The sequence below is a fragment of the Gadus chalcogrammus genome, chromosome 1, assembly GCF_026213295.1.
Source record: "Gadus chalcogrammus isolate NIFS_2021 chromosome 1, NIFS_Gcha_1.0, whole genome shotgun sequence".
NCBI lineage: Eukaryota > Metazoa > Chordata > Actinopteri > Gadiformes > Gadidae > Gadus > Gadus chalcogrammus.
In genome coordinates this window covers 24,088,023-24,104,495 of record NC_079412.1, presented here as the reverse complement: position 1 = coordinate 24,104,495, position 16,473 = coordinate 24,088,023, and the positions used below count along the sequence as shown (strand labels likewise).

The window sequence follows — 16,473 nt, the reverse complement described above, 5'->3', positions numbered from 1 at the left end:
TGAATAGTGTTTCATCTTTAATGTGAAAAGAGTTCCAGAAATGTGTATAATACCGTGTCGGAATGTATTGGTTGGTTTTACATTGAGTTCCAGAAGGCCATACACATTTTCCTAGTTTGGTAATGGAATTAACAGAATAGTGCTTTAATAATCGATGATGTTCCTAGCCAATGTTGATAATTTCAGTGTTAAGATCGTAAGAATCTCAAGGGGGAGATGTAATAGAATTGTATGATCACGTGTAAATGACGTAACCGATATACGTTGTTACGGGGCACGCATGCGCGGGCGGACCAAAAGTAAAGACGTTGATTTAACTTGGACCGATGTGTGGACGTCTTTTATTATAAGTAACCGAATACTTTACAATTTCCAAATAGGAAACGTCCAACATGTGACCGGGGATGACTGCCTTCTTGGAGAAACGCATGGTCATGCTGCCCTCTGGTGGTTACAAAGGAAACATTTAGACATTGAGGACAAAGCCGTTTATTTTTTTCATCACCATTTATCACAATTTTTGCCCCAGCCTCTGTCTATCTTTTGAAAATATACTTTTCAGTTAACCTTATTAGCAGAACAGCAAGCAATATTCAAACAATATTCCTGGGCCCTAAATACAACCTTATATCATAATATATCTTTGAAAAGAGCACTAAACATGAACGTAGACGGAATATATATTTAACCCACGCACAAACACACACACACACACACGGGGAACAAAATGTATCAAGCGTTGTGGTAGGTTTACCTTAGTAACCCAAACAAAGGACGAATCTACCCACAATTATTATTATTGTTGCTATTATTATTATTATTATTATTATTATTATTATTATTATTAAGGAAGATATTCAAACTTTGAAAATGAAAAAGAATACTTCAACCAAATGAATATTAAACGCATTACAAAAAAAACATGAACAAAGATTAGACTATATGTATTCATTATAGTGTCTGTAGTCTGCTTTGATTCTGGCCATTTATTGCCGGGACTAAATCAGTACAGCGAACATATATGAAGTTAAAACCCACTGCAAACAAATACACATTCAAGTGTGATGAATTGATTTGACAGACTTATTACAGGCTTGTGATCGCCACAGATACCGGATTTCCTTGTTTTTCTGTCCGACCATTTTATTTATTGATTGCTGTCGGCATGTAAAAATAATTTCAAGAAATATGAGAGATAATACTTTGAAAATAATTTGCCTACCCTATCTTTTCTGTAAAAATCGAATCAATCCAGAAACACTAAAAAGTGTTCTTGCATGAAAAGTCTCAGCGTTACATTCCCCTTAAGCTAAAATGTAAACTATGGACAGAAACTGCATATCTAAATGAAGAGAAACAAAGAAACAAAAACAAAACCAGCAGCTGGTGATGGCTGGTGCAGCTGGTGATGAAACTGAACTTGAAGACAAAAAAGTTGTTTAAGCTTGTTTGGAGTGTGTCTTTGATTTAGGACATTTTCTGGTTAAAATGGTGGATTGTAATTATTAAAAATCTACTTTAGGCATCAAATTTCCTACCCATACCAATATCCAAAAAAGCAGCCAGAAAAATCTTGTTTCTTTTGGTTCTTTCAAAATTGAAGTTGGATTTGGGCCTTCATTGGCTTCCAGCTCCGGAGGGTTCACATCTCAAGGAGCTCTTTTCTCTCTGGAAGAAAGAAGGAGAAAGAACTTAGGAAAAGAGTCCAAACAGGTCACATAAACAACACGTTAACATGCCAAATAGGATTTGTGATGACACCATCGCATGGAAAAATGAATAACCTAAAATAAAAGCTTTGTTTCAACTCCTACATCTACCCAGCTACAGCGTAGTAAAACAATCTAATTTGAAAAAATGGAACCACATGGAGCGATAAACTGAGTTGCAAGCAAACCTACTCGCTTGTCAAAGTTTTGCGCCAAAGTTCATAGAAGTCCCTGGCCATCATCTGGGTCTTCTCATCAGTCCCCGTAGTACCGTTGTACACCTGTAGTAACCAAACCTCAAATTCTCCTGGGATGGGCGTGGGCACCTGCGGAGAGGAGCCGGAACAAAGAAGAAGCAGTCAGGGCCAGACATGTTCAGGTTCAGTAGAGCGTAGGCGTACCCAGACTAGAGCAAGATATATTGATATATTTCCTCCAATTGTTTCATCAACATGAGTACAGTTGTAACGCTGAGTTACGATGTGAGTCTACTCTGAAATAACATGCCAACATGGGATTGGTGATGCCACCATTGCATGGAAAAAGGAATAACCTAAAGTAAAAGCTTTGCATCAACTCCTACATCTACCCAGCTACACAGTAGTAAAACAATGTAATTTGAAACAATTTAACCACATGGAGCGATATACTGAGTTGCAAGCAAACCTTTTTGCTTGTCCAAGTTTGGCACAACACTTCAAATTCTTTCCTGGCCATGGCCAGAATCTTCTCATCAGTCTCCGTACAGTACACCTGTAGCAACCACTCCTGAAAGTGTCTTGGGATGAGCGTGGACACCTGCGGACAGGAGCCGGAACAAAGAAGAAGCAGTCAGGGACAGACATGTAGTGTCCCCAGACTAGAGCTAGATATATTGATACACATAACACCTTAACATTGATAATGTTAACAGCTTTTCTAATCAAAATAATAATAATAATAAACTTTATTTATGTAGCACTTTTCAAAACACAGTTTCACAGTTACAGTTATAATGACCATAATATTTTGGCTTCCTGGTTCATATCATCAGAGAAAACCAGATCCTCCATACTCCATACAGCTGTCAATATTATATGTGAAATGCCCAGGCATTTTGAAGGACAACATCATTTAATAAAAATCTTTTTTTTTAAAAGCACTTATTTTGAGAACCTCTACCCCAATTTCTTTGCAATTTTGTGCAATGACAATAAAGAGATTCTGATCCTGATTCTGATTCTGATTTTGGTTCAAATACATTTCAATGTTCTTTTTTAAATGAACAACCATTTTTTGTGTGAAAACACACTGCCCAGTGTTCAGCTTATTTCACGCATGCACTGCAATGCTAGTCTAAGATGGGGAAGTCAGTATTTACTATTCATCACAATAACAAGTATAAATGACCATATTATCTCTCAATTACATAAATGATTACACTGCACTAACATGCTTTTAAAAATAATTGTGTTCAAGCAAGGGCAAAGTTCTAACCTGGCCCCTGGAGATCTTGAAGGCCTCCTTGTCTCCCTTGCGGTAAAAACGGACGAGATCAATGGGATTCTCTGTCTTCATGCCATAGTCCATCTTGATAACCTAGGAGACACCAGGGGAAGACTTTTCACCTTTAACTGACGCATGCATGGCGAAGGACAAAATATATAAAAGGTATGTTTTAAATTTCATGTAGATACATATTTGTCAAGTACATAGTTGTGGGTACATGGCATGTGGGTGGAAAAGCAATGGTCATTGTGGAAAAATAACAACTAAGACATTTCTTTTATAATATATTTTGCTGCTTAATACAACAGCAGCTAATTGGATTTCAGATATCTTTTATCTGCACTCATGGGCCATTTCCCAGAATTTAGACCACTCCCGGATAATTGAATACAGATCGGGGCATTTCCTACCTGGTTGGTTAAGGGAAGCTATCTTGCCTGTCAATCACAGTTGCGTGATACTCAACACTTCTCAATCACAGAGAAATGTAGGGAGGGAACCATGCAACAAAATGTGTATTAACTTGTAGCTAAAATATCAATAGATGATTGCCTTTATACATTGCTGAAATGAAATCCAAACTGCATTCTGGGACAAGCATTACTGAACCCTGTTATGGCCGTGGTTGTACCCAGCAGATGCTCTGCTCTGTCTCCCCCTCTGGGCAAAGTGTTCCCTCATTTTCCCCAGCTCCTCACCATTTCCAGTCATCATCTCTGGTTTTCTTAAACACCGGTTCTTCAGCCACTCATCGCCAGATCGTTGTTTCAACTACAGTGGTACATACCAAATTCCCTTTTGTGTTCCGTGTTTTTTCCGTGGTTAATCTCAGTGTTCTCCTTGCCCATGGATCACCAACCCCGTACCTGCCTGCCATCCACCCTGTGTGCTCATCTGCCTGCATACATGCCAGTAGCTCTACCTGCCTGGTATCCATCCTTGCCTGTCCACCTCTCCTCCTGTTGTTCCCTACTGCTCTCGTCCTCACTACAATAAACCTCTGGTTTAATTAATCTTCCGTTGTCTGTGCTTGGGTTCCTCCCGTTCAATGATAACAATCCCCACCACAGAACTATCAAACCAACCCCTAATCAGCATAGATTAAATTCCAGAAAGAGGCACTGAATGACTTACTTTGAGGTGTTCTGGCAACAGTTTAATGGCCAGGGGATTTTTCTGGTCATCTAGCAAATGCAGACGCATATCCTTCAGGGAAGATCAGGGAAAGAGTGACAAAACTGTCATGGTTGTGTTCCTCTGTCACTTCTAGCACACGCACACACACACACACACACACACACACACACACACACACACACACACACACACACACACACACACACACACACACACACACACACACACACACACACACACACACACACACACACACACACCTCGATGTCAGCTCGATATGCTGAATAGAACTGGCCCACACACTTGAAGAGGCAGCGACGGCGGATGTTCGTTAGGATCTCCCTGGCCTTATTCAGATCCTGCAGATCCTCCTTTGTCCTGGCCTCATCCAGCTCCCACGGGGTAGGAAGGAAGATCTGTTCGAAGACGTTGTCTACAGGGGCAAATATATATACAGACACACCTCAGAAGTAACTTACAGTACATCTTAGAATAAGGAGCAGGTAGTGGTGAGGCATCTTGCTTAAGGAAGCCTTAGGGTATGTTTACCCTAGGGGTAAGAAATAATTTGTTTTTGATATTACAAAAGGCAAAACCCAAGCCAACCACAACACAGTGTGGGCTCAACACTCACCAGTCAGCTTGGTGTATGCCACCATGTCATCTATAGCTGTGGACAATGTGAACTTCCCCTCGAATTTCAGGTGTTTGTCTGCCAATAAAAAGGCCTCTGTGATCCTGGTTAGAAAAACACAACCAAACTCAATTTGGAATACAATTACTTTCGTAATTATTATAGTACCTAGCACAGACACAGTACTTACATGATCTCCACAATGTTTTTGACTTTGTGCTGGTAAGCACTTCTGTGGAGAGAGTTTCTTGTGTGGAAAAAGTCATACATATTGCCCACTTCCTGTTGAAGGAATACCCATAGTTATGTTTAGTCAAATATAGGACCAATTAGAGAGCTGCTTCAATCAGATTAAAAACAGAAGTCTGAGATCATTTGACCTTGTCCCTGGTACAGATTTGCTCCTCCCCGTCCACCTTAAACACCCTGGCAAACTTGATGAAGCGGTCGTGGTCAAAGTTATTCTTGATGCCCAGGTGATGGCAGTCTCTGAGATGAGGAACGGAAAGGATGAATACATTGACATGATAGCGCAGGTTTACTTTTACAGGTTCTTGCTTTGTTTCTCCATTGATTGGTTGATCCAGAGATGAAGATATCCCTGGCAGCTGTGGCTATGTATTGAGTATGGTTAGGTCACTAAGGAGATTTTCAAAGAATGTATTACAAAGTGGCAGTGAATTCTGATACCAGTCATTATGGCAGGAAGGTGTAGAGGGGTTTACAAACAGGTAAGGGGTAAAAAAGGTGAGAATATTGCGTGGATAGAGAAACCCTGACGGCTATGGATGTCTGGTTGCATGGCCTTCTGGGAGAAAAATGTGAAAGATATTCGCTTTACATGTTTTACCACGCTCAGAGTTCCCCTAGACTCTGCATAGCCTCCCCCCCTTACCCCCCACACCCCTCGTACGCACTTATTGGATGTTTTACGTCCTTGCACTTAAAAATAGTATTTAGCATTGTGTAGCATCTTGTCCTAGCTGTCTTTGTTGTATACCATGAAGTGGTTAATCTAGCAGTTGTTAATACTTTGCACTTGGTACTATAAACCATGGTAAATGTAGTAGGTCTACTTTAGTGCAAACATTGGTTGGGAGTGTGGTCCTCTATATCCTAAATTTAGCATTCTTTTGTATTATTGAATTATATGTTGGCCTAATATTTATTTCTACTCCATATGTCCAATAGTCATATCTCAATTTAAATACATTTTAGAATTTAAAAAGATGACCAACTCATCACATTGGGAGGAATAATAGCGATATGACGCTACATACCGTGCCTGTTAATGTAGAAACCAAAAAAAATTTGGCAGGCTATTATTTCTTGCAAGGCTTGAGGTGTAATGTTCAGTCATATATCCAATAAAATAAAAGACAATTTCATCTTAAAACAGGAAACTCTCATTTATAGATATTTTGTTGTTGGAAAAATCTTTGCACTTGACAAGTGAAACAGGATTTAAAAAGATGACCTCTATAACACGGCTGGACAGATTTGTGGAATGAGATAAATTGCACTATAACTACATAATTCTTGCTAATACGACCAAATGGACATTTGGGATTAAGTCACAAACCAGCTAGCCACCACAATATCCTGCCCCCATCGGACCCGCGCTTCAAATAATTGATGGCTGCAGTGAATATCTTGCATAGTTCTAAAGAGCAGTGGCATAAACATTTCGCACCATACACAAACAAGGTTAGTGACCAGATTAAGGACTGACCTTGCAAAGTAATCAAATTTGTCCACATCGATGCCGTTCCTTTTGTTGGATACAATCTCGTACAGGTAAGGCTTCTCTGGACGGCCTTCGTATGGCAACTGTCACGACAGCCCGAGGAAACGGTTAAAAGACAAATAGAAATAGAACATAGCAATGTAGCAGCTCACTTCAAAGGAAACCCTGTTTCTGAGTCCAATGAGTTTGAACTGAAAAAGGCCTGATATGCGGTGTAGCAAGTCTAACTAGGGGGTTCTGTGAGAACAATTCATTTTTCAGGCAATGGTGAGAGGAGGTTATGACAGTAAGTTCTTCAAGCTCTAGGCAGCATTTATTTTGTAGTTACCCCAATTTTGATCGTTGTTAGCCTCACTTGTAAGTCACTTTGGATAACGAATTAACTAAATCCAAAATGTACATACCGGGGCCACTCTATTGGGAAAGTCCCTTTACTAACCCCTCTGTGGGAGAGTCATTTTACAAACTCCTCTGTTGGGAGAGTCATGGTAAATTCTCCTCTGTTGGGAGAGCCATTGTTTCAACCCTTCTGTTGGGAGAGTCATTGTGCACACCTTTTTTGTTGAATCACTAGGGTCGGTCCTTTTCCCAAAGATCAGCTCCTCGATGAAGGTGATGTCCTTCTTCAGCACCAGCTTGTACTTCTTCATCACCGGCTTCAGGTTGTTAACAGCAATCAGATGGTTTAACATGTCTAGCGATGCCTTCTCGTGCTGCAATGACATACACACACACTCAGAGGTTGCTCAGGTGTCCCTGAGCAAGACACCTCACACTTACCGCTTCCAACCTAGTGACCTACGACCTAGCTGCTGCCTTGCATGGCGGACACCGCCGACAGTGTGTGGATGTGTGTAAAGCACTATGAATGCATTCCACACGCCCATTATTTTAACTTGTTCTCTTTTTTTTTTTTAACAGAGCTGCAGCAAAATATTCTTTAACAGTGCAAACGCCAACCCTTATCAGCTGAAACATTATTGCCTGACTATGGATAATAATGTTCATCCTATGGTAGCCTGTTTTAGTCATAGAATATGATGTACGTATGCATAGTTTAGAGGTTTGTTCTCAGCTTTTGTTGAGAGCTTGCAACTTAAGGACTTTGCTTGCAACTTAATGACTGAGGACCTGAATATGTAAATGAATATAGAACAACCTCTTTAAAACATGTTGAATGATTTGCTGCAAAGACAATTGGTGGACTCAGAAGGGGCCAGGCAGTGGGATAAATCTTACTACTATAATAGCAGGCCTGTCACACCAGTTACTCAAGTTACTCAAGTGCACATGTGCCAAACGCGAATGCAGATGTACACCGCAAGCACGCACATGCGCATGAACATACACGGAAACGCACACACATGCGCACACACTACACACACACACACACACACACACACACACACACACACACACACACACACACACACACACACACACACACACACACACACACACACACACACACACACACACACGTCAAAACAAAGGCATCGACACATACACGGAAGCGCACACACACATACCCACGCACAGGTAAGACGTACGGCTCCGCCATTGGCACACGCGCAGGCAAGAACACACACACGCAAGCACGCACATGCGCACGAACATACACGGAAACGCACACACCTGCGCATACACCACACACACACACACACACACACACACACACACACACACACACACACACACACACACACACACACACACACACACACACACACACACACACACACACACACACACACACACACACACCGCACGTCAACACAAAGGCTGCGATACGTACATGGAAGCGCACACACACAAACACACAGACACACACACACACGCACAGGTGTGCCATCGGCACACGCGCAGGTAAGAACACGCACACGCACACGCCGCAGCGACACTCTCCCAGGTAAGATATTATGTTTTTAAACATAACAGCTCCACCGCCGACTAACTCTCCCAGGTAAGACGTTCTGTCTATAGACTATATAAATTGCGATAAAATGAGGGGAGAGACAATTTCTCACCTCGACAAGCAGGTCGTTCATTTTGTCATATAAAAACCGTTTAATTTCAAAAGACTACACTTTACTCTACTCCTCGATGAGCCTCCCGAAATGTCTTGCGATATTGATATCCCCCTTCCCCCCTGCTGACTGTTTTAGTTGTTTTATTTTGCTTATGTTTTGTGTGTATGCTATGTGTGACTGTAGGCTACTACTGCCTGTCTTGGCCAGGACACTGGAAGAGATGTTTAATCTCAATGATGATTATTATTTTCAATTTACCAATAGTAGTTGCCTTGCATTTTAAAATGTCAATGCACTTATCAGCCTTGAATAACAGTAAAAGCTATTTAATAATTGATATGCATGCATAGTATACAGTGTTGGGAGTAACGCGTTACAAAATTAATGTGATTACTGTAATGTATTACTTTTTGCTGTAACGTGGTAATGTAAGGCATTACAAAAAAAAGTAATATTTTACTCGGTACAAATATCAGTAACGCGCGTTACAATGCATTTTTAACCCGAAATGAACTGGTGTGTTGTTTTTATGCAAATTCGCCAACACCGCGAGATTCGCAGAGGAGAAAAATACCCGCGCAAATGTTTACTTCGTCTTACTGCTAGAGGAGAAGATGACAGCAGCAGCAGAGTCGGACTCTACATTTACGAGATGGGCATGCTACAATTGAATCCAAAGCTGCGCTTCTGGCTTCCGTTTCACTGCCCAAGTTTAAGCTGCGCTGAGTGGTTGAGGGGGGGTATGGCTATGGCCAGAGCCATTATGTAGGTCTAGCTATGTCAGTCATTATGCTAGGAATTCTCTGTGAATGAAAGAAAATGAAGGGATAGAAATATAAAAAGGGTTGCGTATCTTGTCATGATTTTTTTTTTACAATCTACAGTAGTAGGGTCTAGCTCTATTGATTTCAATACCTACAGATACAGTATTTCTATCATAAAATGTATTGCACCATGAGCCATAACTGCGACCATTATATTGTACATTTGTTAGCCTTAAGCCTAGCTCAGTCAAATCCATATTTCCTGTTCCTTTTGGCGAAAGTAATGCAAAAATAATGAAAAAGTAGTGTAATGCCTTACAATTCAAAGACAGTAATACTGTAATGTAACAAATTACTTTGAAATGACAGTAACAAGTAATAAATAATGCATTACGCTTTTGAAGTAACTTGCCCAACACTGATAGTATACTACACTTTCCATTAAACAATTACCCCTGTTAATTACAACTAGAGGTTGAGCGCGAAAACTCTATAGATTATATTCTAGTACTAATTCTAATCCTTGTTGGGTTATATGCATTGAAGAACCGACTGATTCTTGCTTAACACTGCTAATGAAGTGAAGGAAAAGTTACAGTTTCCCCCTTTCAATAAGTTGCCTTAATGGAGAAAACTGTATCAAGGATGCGTTCGGTGTTTTGGAGTGTTATGCTTAAATTATAGTTGTTTAAGAGCTATAATTTGAGTATAATCTTTTTAGAAATGGCATTGTCATCCACCAGCCATAAGCATTTTAGATTTTAAGCAATTAATGGCCCTTTCCTGATTGATTATGGATTCTTCTTGCCTATCAATCACATTTGCAACCATGGCGTTATCATTTAAACGGAGGAGAAACGATGAAGGGAGCTGGGAGGGAGGCTCTGTTTAGACAGAGGGTTGTATATTTACCAAATGTTGCTCTCTTCCACCCATTCCTCTTCACTTAACAAATCTCTAATCTTACCTACAACACCTTTCATTAACTTATATCAGGCATTTTGAGTTCTAATTTCTAAACTGAGATGACATTTTGTTTTGCTTTCTGAAAGCTTAAAGTTTTTAGGTTGGAATCCTGGAGATGTGGATAGAAGTTAGTAGTTTAGGAACGTTAGGCCAGACTTGTTTTAGCGTGTTGCCAGATAAGGGTCTGTGAAATGTCCCGGAACAAACAGCGAGCGGAATTTTGGGGAAAGCAGTGGGAGAATCATTCAGTACCGTCCATATTTTGTCCTCTTTCAAATCTGGACGTGCTTTAGGAATGAACATCCCATCAAACAGATGAGAGAAAGGTCCGTGTCCTATAGAGAGAGAGATATGTGTTTAGAAATTTGAAACCATTCATTATTAACCAATCCCTCATTAGTTTCATGCTCACACAGAAACTGGCCGATGTTTTGGGGTAAGGGTTGGGGTGCAGCTCTTGTTACTCACCCAGATCATGGCAGAGGCCAGCGATTTGCACACAGAGGACGTCCCTCTCATCGATCTTCAGTCCAGGCTGTTTCTTTTGCAGAGATTTAACAAGCTCTCCAGCCAGGTACCCAACTCTGCAAACAATAAATTAACAAAGATGCTTTAATTGATTAACGTTGCCACAGAGAATCTGGTTAGATACAAACAAAAGTGACCATTATAAGATAACGCAGTTAAACGCTGCAATATAAGTGTCAGTTAACCCTGCCACATGCCAGTGGGTGCCAGCCAGGGGTGTGTCTCCTCCGACACCAAGCCACAGGTAAAAGCTAATCTATTGTAATTGGCAAAATGTTTACATGCAGATCAGCTGCTGAATACCAACATGTCAGAGCTGTCTGTGGTGATGGCTGGTTTGACCTGTGTGCCTGATTTGATTCTAAATGTACCCAAGGTGTGCAGCCCCACCCAGATTCCAATCAATCTGACTATAACTCAGGCCATCAGCCACAAACGCTCCACAATACACTTGGTTGGGAGCCTCAAACACTGGTTTTCAACAATGTAGGTTTGCGAAACGAGAATATTTTGACAACAAACTTTGCCCCCAAAATTTTAACTAAGTACAAACAAAAAAAGTACTGCCATTCGACCAGGATCTGCCCCACGAGCATTTGCAGCCCAGGGTGGGACTTTTTTACTTCCTACTGGGAAAAATCGAGTAAAGGGCGCTTCATCTTGCAGTTACTTGACGCAAACTCAGGTACGACGTCTAAAACCCCATTTCAAGCCTCATTGTCATATGAAATATTGTCCACATGGATTGTATGAATTTAAAAAATATTTTTTAAAGATCTTTGGTTTTCAACTTAGTATGCTTTCAGATCCATCAACATACCTCAAAGTTGGTTTAACCTTAACCCATCAAATAAATGTCAATGTAGTTCTATGTCGTTTTAACTTTAATGTTAACATTTTCACGAATACTTTAATGATGGTCGTACACAATAAGTGCAACGTTTATCATAGGTACCTGTGTTTTTCCTAATCTGGTAACCAAACTAATCTGCCAACTCATGATTAATTTGCTCTGCCATATTGTGCGGCCCTATTCCTGGCTGGGGTTGGTACAATAACAACAATTATCAAATTTGGGGCCAAGATGGCTGCCGCCCGCTAATGTGTCACGTTTTGTTGCTCTAACTGGAAAGATGTTAGCCAATTGAGAACACAACATTTTCCAAAGTTCTTAAGTAGTTATTTAGAATCTTCCACAAAAAAACCCAATTATATTATCTAGCACAGCATGGCCGCTGTCCGCCAGATTTCTTTACGCTTGAGTCATGTTTTTGCTCTCAAGATTCTAATTGGGAATTTTGAGGATCAGGACTGGGTTGTGAGGAATGAATTGGGGATTTACCAGTTTGCTGTACTAACTTTGAAGAATAGTCAGGCGTATGCCCGGCATAACTCATGATATTCCACTTGCCACCAACTGCTTTGTGGACATGTGCGTGCCATCTGGTGGTACAGATTTAGAGGTACCATACGGGATTTGACTAATGATCAAAGTGGTTAGAAAGATGTTACACTGGCCCAACCCTCGTACAAGGTATCCACTTGACACACAAACACACACACACACACACACCCAATGGAATGCTCGAAGCGATTATGAGATGCTCCGGGGAAAACGTAGTAGACCCCTCCGAGCTGCTTGATGTTCCTCAGTCTTTGGAATTGAGGTGTGTCTATGATTTTGACCAGAAGAGGGTGGAGTTCAATGTGTCCGTGGATGGGGTCATTAAAGACCTGAAAGAGAAGAGGAGAGATAAAACATTTCTAAACGCTGTCTGTACCGTTGTACCGTGGTACCATGGTTTTGAAACCAAAGAGGGTTGGAAACATAAATGCTGAATACAGGGTTTATAGTTTTGAATTATGCTTCACAGGTGTGGAATTTATTTTGGCAATCAATTCAAACTTTGAGCTCAGCAACCATTTATTGAATCTTAATATAAAGCTGTCTGTGGCAAAATTATTTATAACATGACTTTCTTACTTTGTATGCAGTCTCGGTATCATCAGGTCTGGAGGAATAAAAAAAAGGAGTGTATGAAAGTGGATAGGAGAAAGAGAAGCTTAGACGGCACATTTGAGCTGCAATTAACATATATTATTAGGAATGTTCCTTACGACTTATTTCCCTTCATTAACGGTTAATATCTTGGAAATTATCTTGCGAGAGTCAAACAATTAAAACTTCTTGTCAGAGTCAAGCATTGTAGTTGATTTATTTCGGCTGAATGAGAGAGAACACAACACAGCCATCAGTAGCTTGCTTGATCACTCCTACATTTCAGACTGTGGTCTTTTAAATATTGCACTTGGTCAGCCTGCCCGCCTGGGGTGTCTGTATGCATCTAACAGAAAATCCTTCAAGATAACTGACATAACATACTGTGACTAAGGCAATGGCATCTCATAGGATGCTGACCAAGAAAACATTTGGACCTGCAAGTTTAGAAAAGCACAGCTCACAAATAATACATCTTTTACCACAGTTAACCAGACCTTTTTTAATGTCTGGTGAATCCTTCTGCTTCCACCTCTGCCGCGTCGCCAAAATCAGACACTGCCTGTCCCCCCCTGCTGCCGAATCCCTTATCCACGCCTTCATCTCTTCCCGTCTAGACTCCTCACTGGCATCACCTCTCATTCCCTCCATAGACTCCAAATGGTCCAAAACTCTGGTGCTCGCCTCCTCAGTCACACCCGGTCTCGTGAACACAAAATACTCCTCCTGACTTTCAAAGCTCTCCACCACCTGGCCCCGCCCTACCTGTCTGACATACTCATCCCCCATCGCCCCTCATGAGCCCTCCGATCCTCCTCCACTCTCACTCTGACCATATGAAAAGTGCTATACACAATAAATGAATTATTATTATTATTATTTTGTGAACAACTAGCCATAAAAAATAGAAAATACCTAGAAATCAATCAAAACTGAGCACACTACAATCGAAGAGACCAAACATGGTTAAGAAACGATGTTGCATGATATAATATTACTTTTTTATATTAAAATCCTATTTTAAATAAGACCAAAAAGCATTTCGACGCGTATATCCTCTCTCCTGGAGCAAATCTTCCACATCACACAAGTAGAATCATTGTTGGGGGAAAAAAACTGTGGTGAGTAATCTAGGTTTTGGCAGTTTAAATCTAAATAATCTTCCAAAATAAATCATCGTCTTTCAAGATAAACATGAACACGGTACTTTAGATTAATTTTATCGATCCGCTCACTGATTACTGTGGACAAGTGACCTGCCGCTCGCTCAAACTCAGAAACAATGTTAAGACTAGAAAGTGCCGAAACAATTATTAGACTTGTGATCATCCTATTTTCTTGTCAATATCAGACTCACCTGGCCATCTTATGTATTGTCCTCAGTTGGATATTGTATTCCAACTCCAGTAAATAAATTTAATTTAAAGAATAATTAAACAATTAAATAAACAAAGTTTTGTGTTTGGCATTAGCGGTCAATGCTTCAAGCCCAGAAGATCTGTGAGCTTGTGTTTTATTTGCTCTGGTATACCTGTCTTAAATACTATTCAGACAGATCTCCATGGCTGGGTTTGGCCAATCTAAACCATGTATCTAATATAGGGAGGGTTCATTCAATGTTTGATTACAGAGAAGCGCCCCATGGGAGTGCCGTTGACTTTGGACTGTTCATAAAAAAAAAAAAAAATTGATGCTGACGTTGCACATGTTTCATTAATCTGATGTTATGTCGGTCTTCCAATTTTGCCAAGAGGCAGTAGGCCTCTTGAGGTAGACGTTTCCAGGGGTAGACGCCTATGTCACTACCCCTGGATTGTCTGACAACGCCACCTTTAATTTGAGGGGAGGAGGAACCCGTTCACTTTCAATCATGAGTGCCTTCCGCTTTGCCGATGTGTCTTCCCTTAGCAGGAAGAATGACTTGAGGCATGAATTGGTGCAAAAATATAATCTTAATTATTGAAAACAGCAATGGTAGCAGTCTCTGATTACAGCTTACTCTCGTCTCCTTATGGAATATAAAGAAAAGGTCTGGTCCTCACGTGCATGCTGTCTAGCCACTGTGGAAGGCAAAAGCAGCAAAAGCTAACACCAAACAAAGGGAAAATCATGCACTATCTTCTAAATACTTAACACAAAAAGTAAATAATAAAAATGTGTATTAAGCAGTACATTAACGGTGCTTTGACACCGCCGCGCAGCAACCGCCCTTATAACTGCTTCACTGCCGGAGCGTTCAGCGCGGCGTTGTGAAGGGCCATGCGTTTTCAAAAGCGGCTGCCGCCGAAAGTTTCAACACTGGGAAAGAGAGCGGTAGGGAAAAATCTGTGCGCGTTCACGTGGGCGGCATACGCTTACTGGTCAACAGCCGCTTTTGTAACCGCCTCCCCTTAACCAGCTTAAGTGTTAAACTGCACACAAGCTGAGAAATGTACATCGGCCAGAACCGCTTCTTCTCAGGGGGGAGAGATCGGAGAAGATTTTCAGAACCATACAGCTGGCAGACTTGCCGTATTAGAGCACTCTCGAAGTTGGGTGTATGCTTTTGGGCACACCAAACCGGTTGAACCAGCTATCGACCAGGATCTTCGCTACTGTGACGGCTGTCTGATCCTTGGTTGGCTTTACTTAGAGAAAACATCCGTCACGACAAGCACATTATCTCTCCCGTCAGTAGCAGGTTCAAGCAACTGTTCTTACCCCAGGATGAACGGCTTTGGAGATGGCACAGCGCTGAGAGCTCTGACAGTGGTTCTCTTTATCAGCTCCTATCCCTGGCCAATAACAACGCTGCCTGGCTAGGTAAGTCATTCGTCCCAGCCCCTGGTGCCCATGGTTGTCATTGAGGTTATTTAGAGTTCCTGCTGAAGGAATGATGAGGGCAACAACAGTTGAATATACAGCTCCCCATGAGGGTCAGTAACTTTCCTTTAGAGCATTCCGTCTTTTTCCCAGAATGCGGTCCCACTGTTTAAAAGACTATTTACCGCCTCTGCACTAACTTGTGTAAACTGGACAACATCTTCCCTTGCACCCTCACAATGTTGCCCTTGAAAACTCAGCTGTGGCTGCTCTACACTATCAACAGACACAATGTTCCCAACACTTATTTCGAGTGGAATGTAGCCCCTGCAACTCCTGCATTGACCAACGGCACACAAGCCATTGTCAACTGTTAATAGAGAAGGGGATAAAAACAGGCCTTGGGCAAGGTCTGAGCCCCCGGGCTCTTAAAGCATGGTGGTGAGCGCAGCGTGTGGAATCTTTGGACAGCTTACTGGCACAAACCTTACTGACCCGGCTGGTATAAACTCCCCAGTGCCTTTTATGACACAAACCTGGCCCTCAGGAACAAGGGGGCAGTCTTCGTGCCTGTGACATCGACGGAAAGCTAGCTCCCAGCGTGTGTCTGCCTGAATGGCAGTCAAAGAGGAAAAATAAAGCTTCCCCCTGTTGGGCAAATAACTCTTG

General features: G+C 41.4%; 1 protein-coding gene across 1 annotated transcript; it reads right to left on the bottom strand.

Annotated features, from left to right (window-relative positions):
• Window positions 1-480: 480 nt before the first annotated feature.
• On the bottom strand, window positions 481-14,519 carry LOC130387906 (deoxynucleoside triphosphate triphosphohydrolase SAMHD1-like). The gene is made up of 16 exons (XM_056597203.1): window positions 14,360-14,519; window positions 12,988-13,015; window positions 12,577-12,737; window positions 10,944-11,059; window positions 10,728-10,810; window positions 7,270-7,428; window positions 6,701-6,798; window positions 5,349-5,457; window positions 5,159-5,250; window positions 4,969-5,072; window positions 4,595-4,767; window positions 4,332-4,403; window positions 3,186-3,287; window positions 2,376-2,507; window positions 1,902-2,035; window positions 481-1,668 (listed from the first exon to the last, which is right to left on the bottom strand). Exons 1-16 carry the CDS (start codon window positions 14,365-14,367, stop codon window positions 1,650-1,652), a joined length of 1,590 nt encoding a protein of 529 aa, XP_056453178.1. The 5' UTR covers window positions 14,368-14,519; the 3' UTR covers window positions 481-1,649.
• Window positions 14,520-16,473: the final 1,954 nt, after the last annotated feature.

Coding starts and splice junctions, on each gene's coding strand:
- LOC130387906 (XM_056597203.1), bottom strand. Junction 11,060..12,576: donor CGCTTCGAGCATTCCATTGG/GTGTGTGTGTGT, acceptor TATTGTTTGCAG/AGTTGGGTACCTGGCTGGAG. Junction 6,799..7,269: donor CTAGTGATTCAACAAAAAAG/GTGTGCACAATG, acceptor CTGTCGTGACAG/TTGCCATACGAAGGCCGTCC.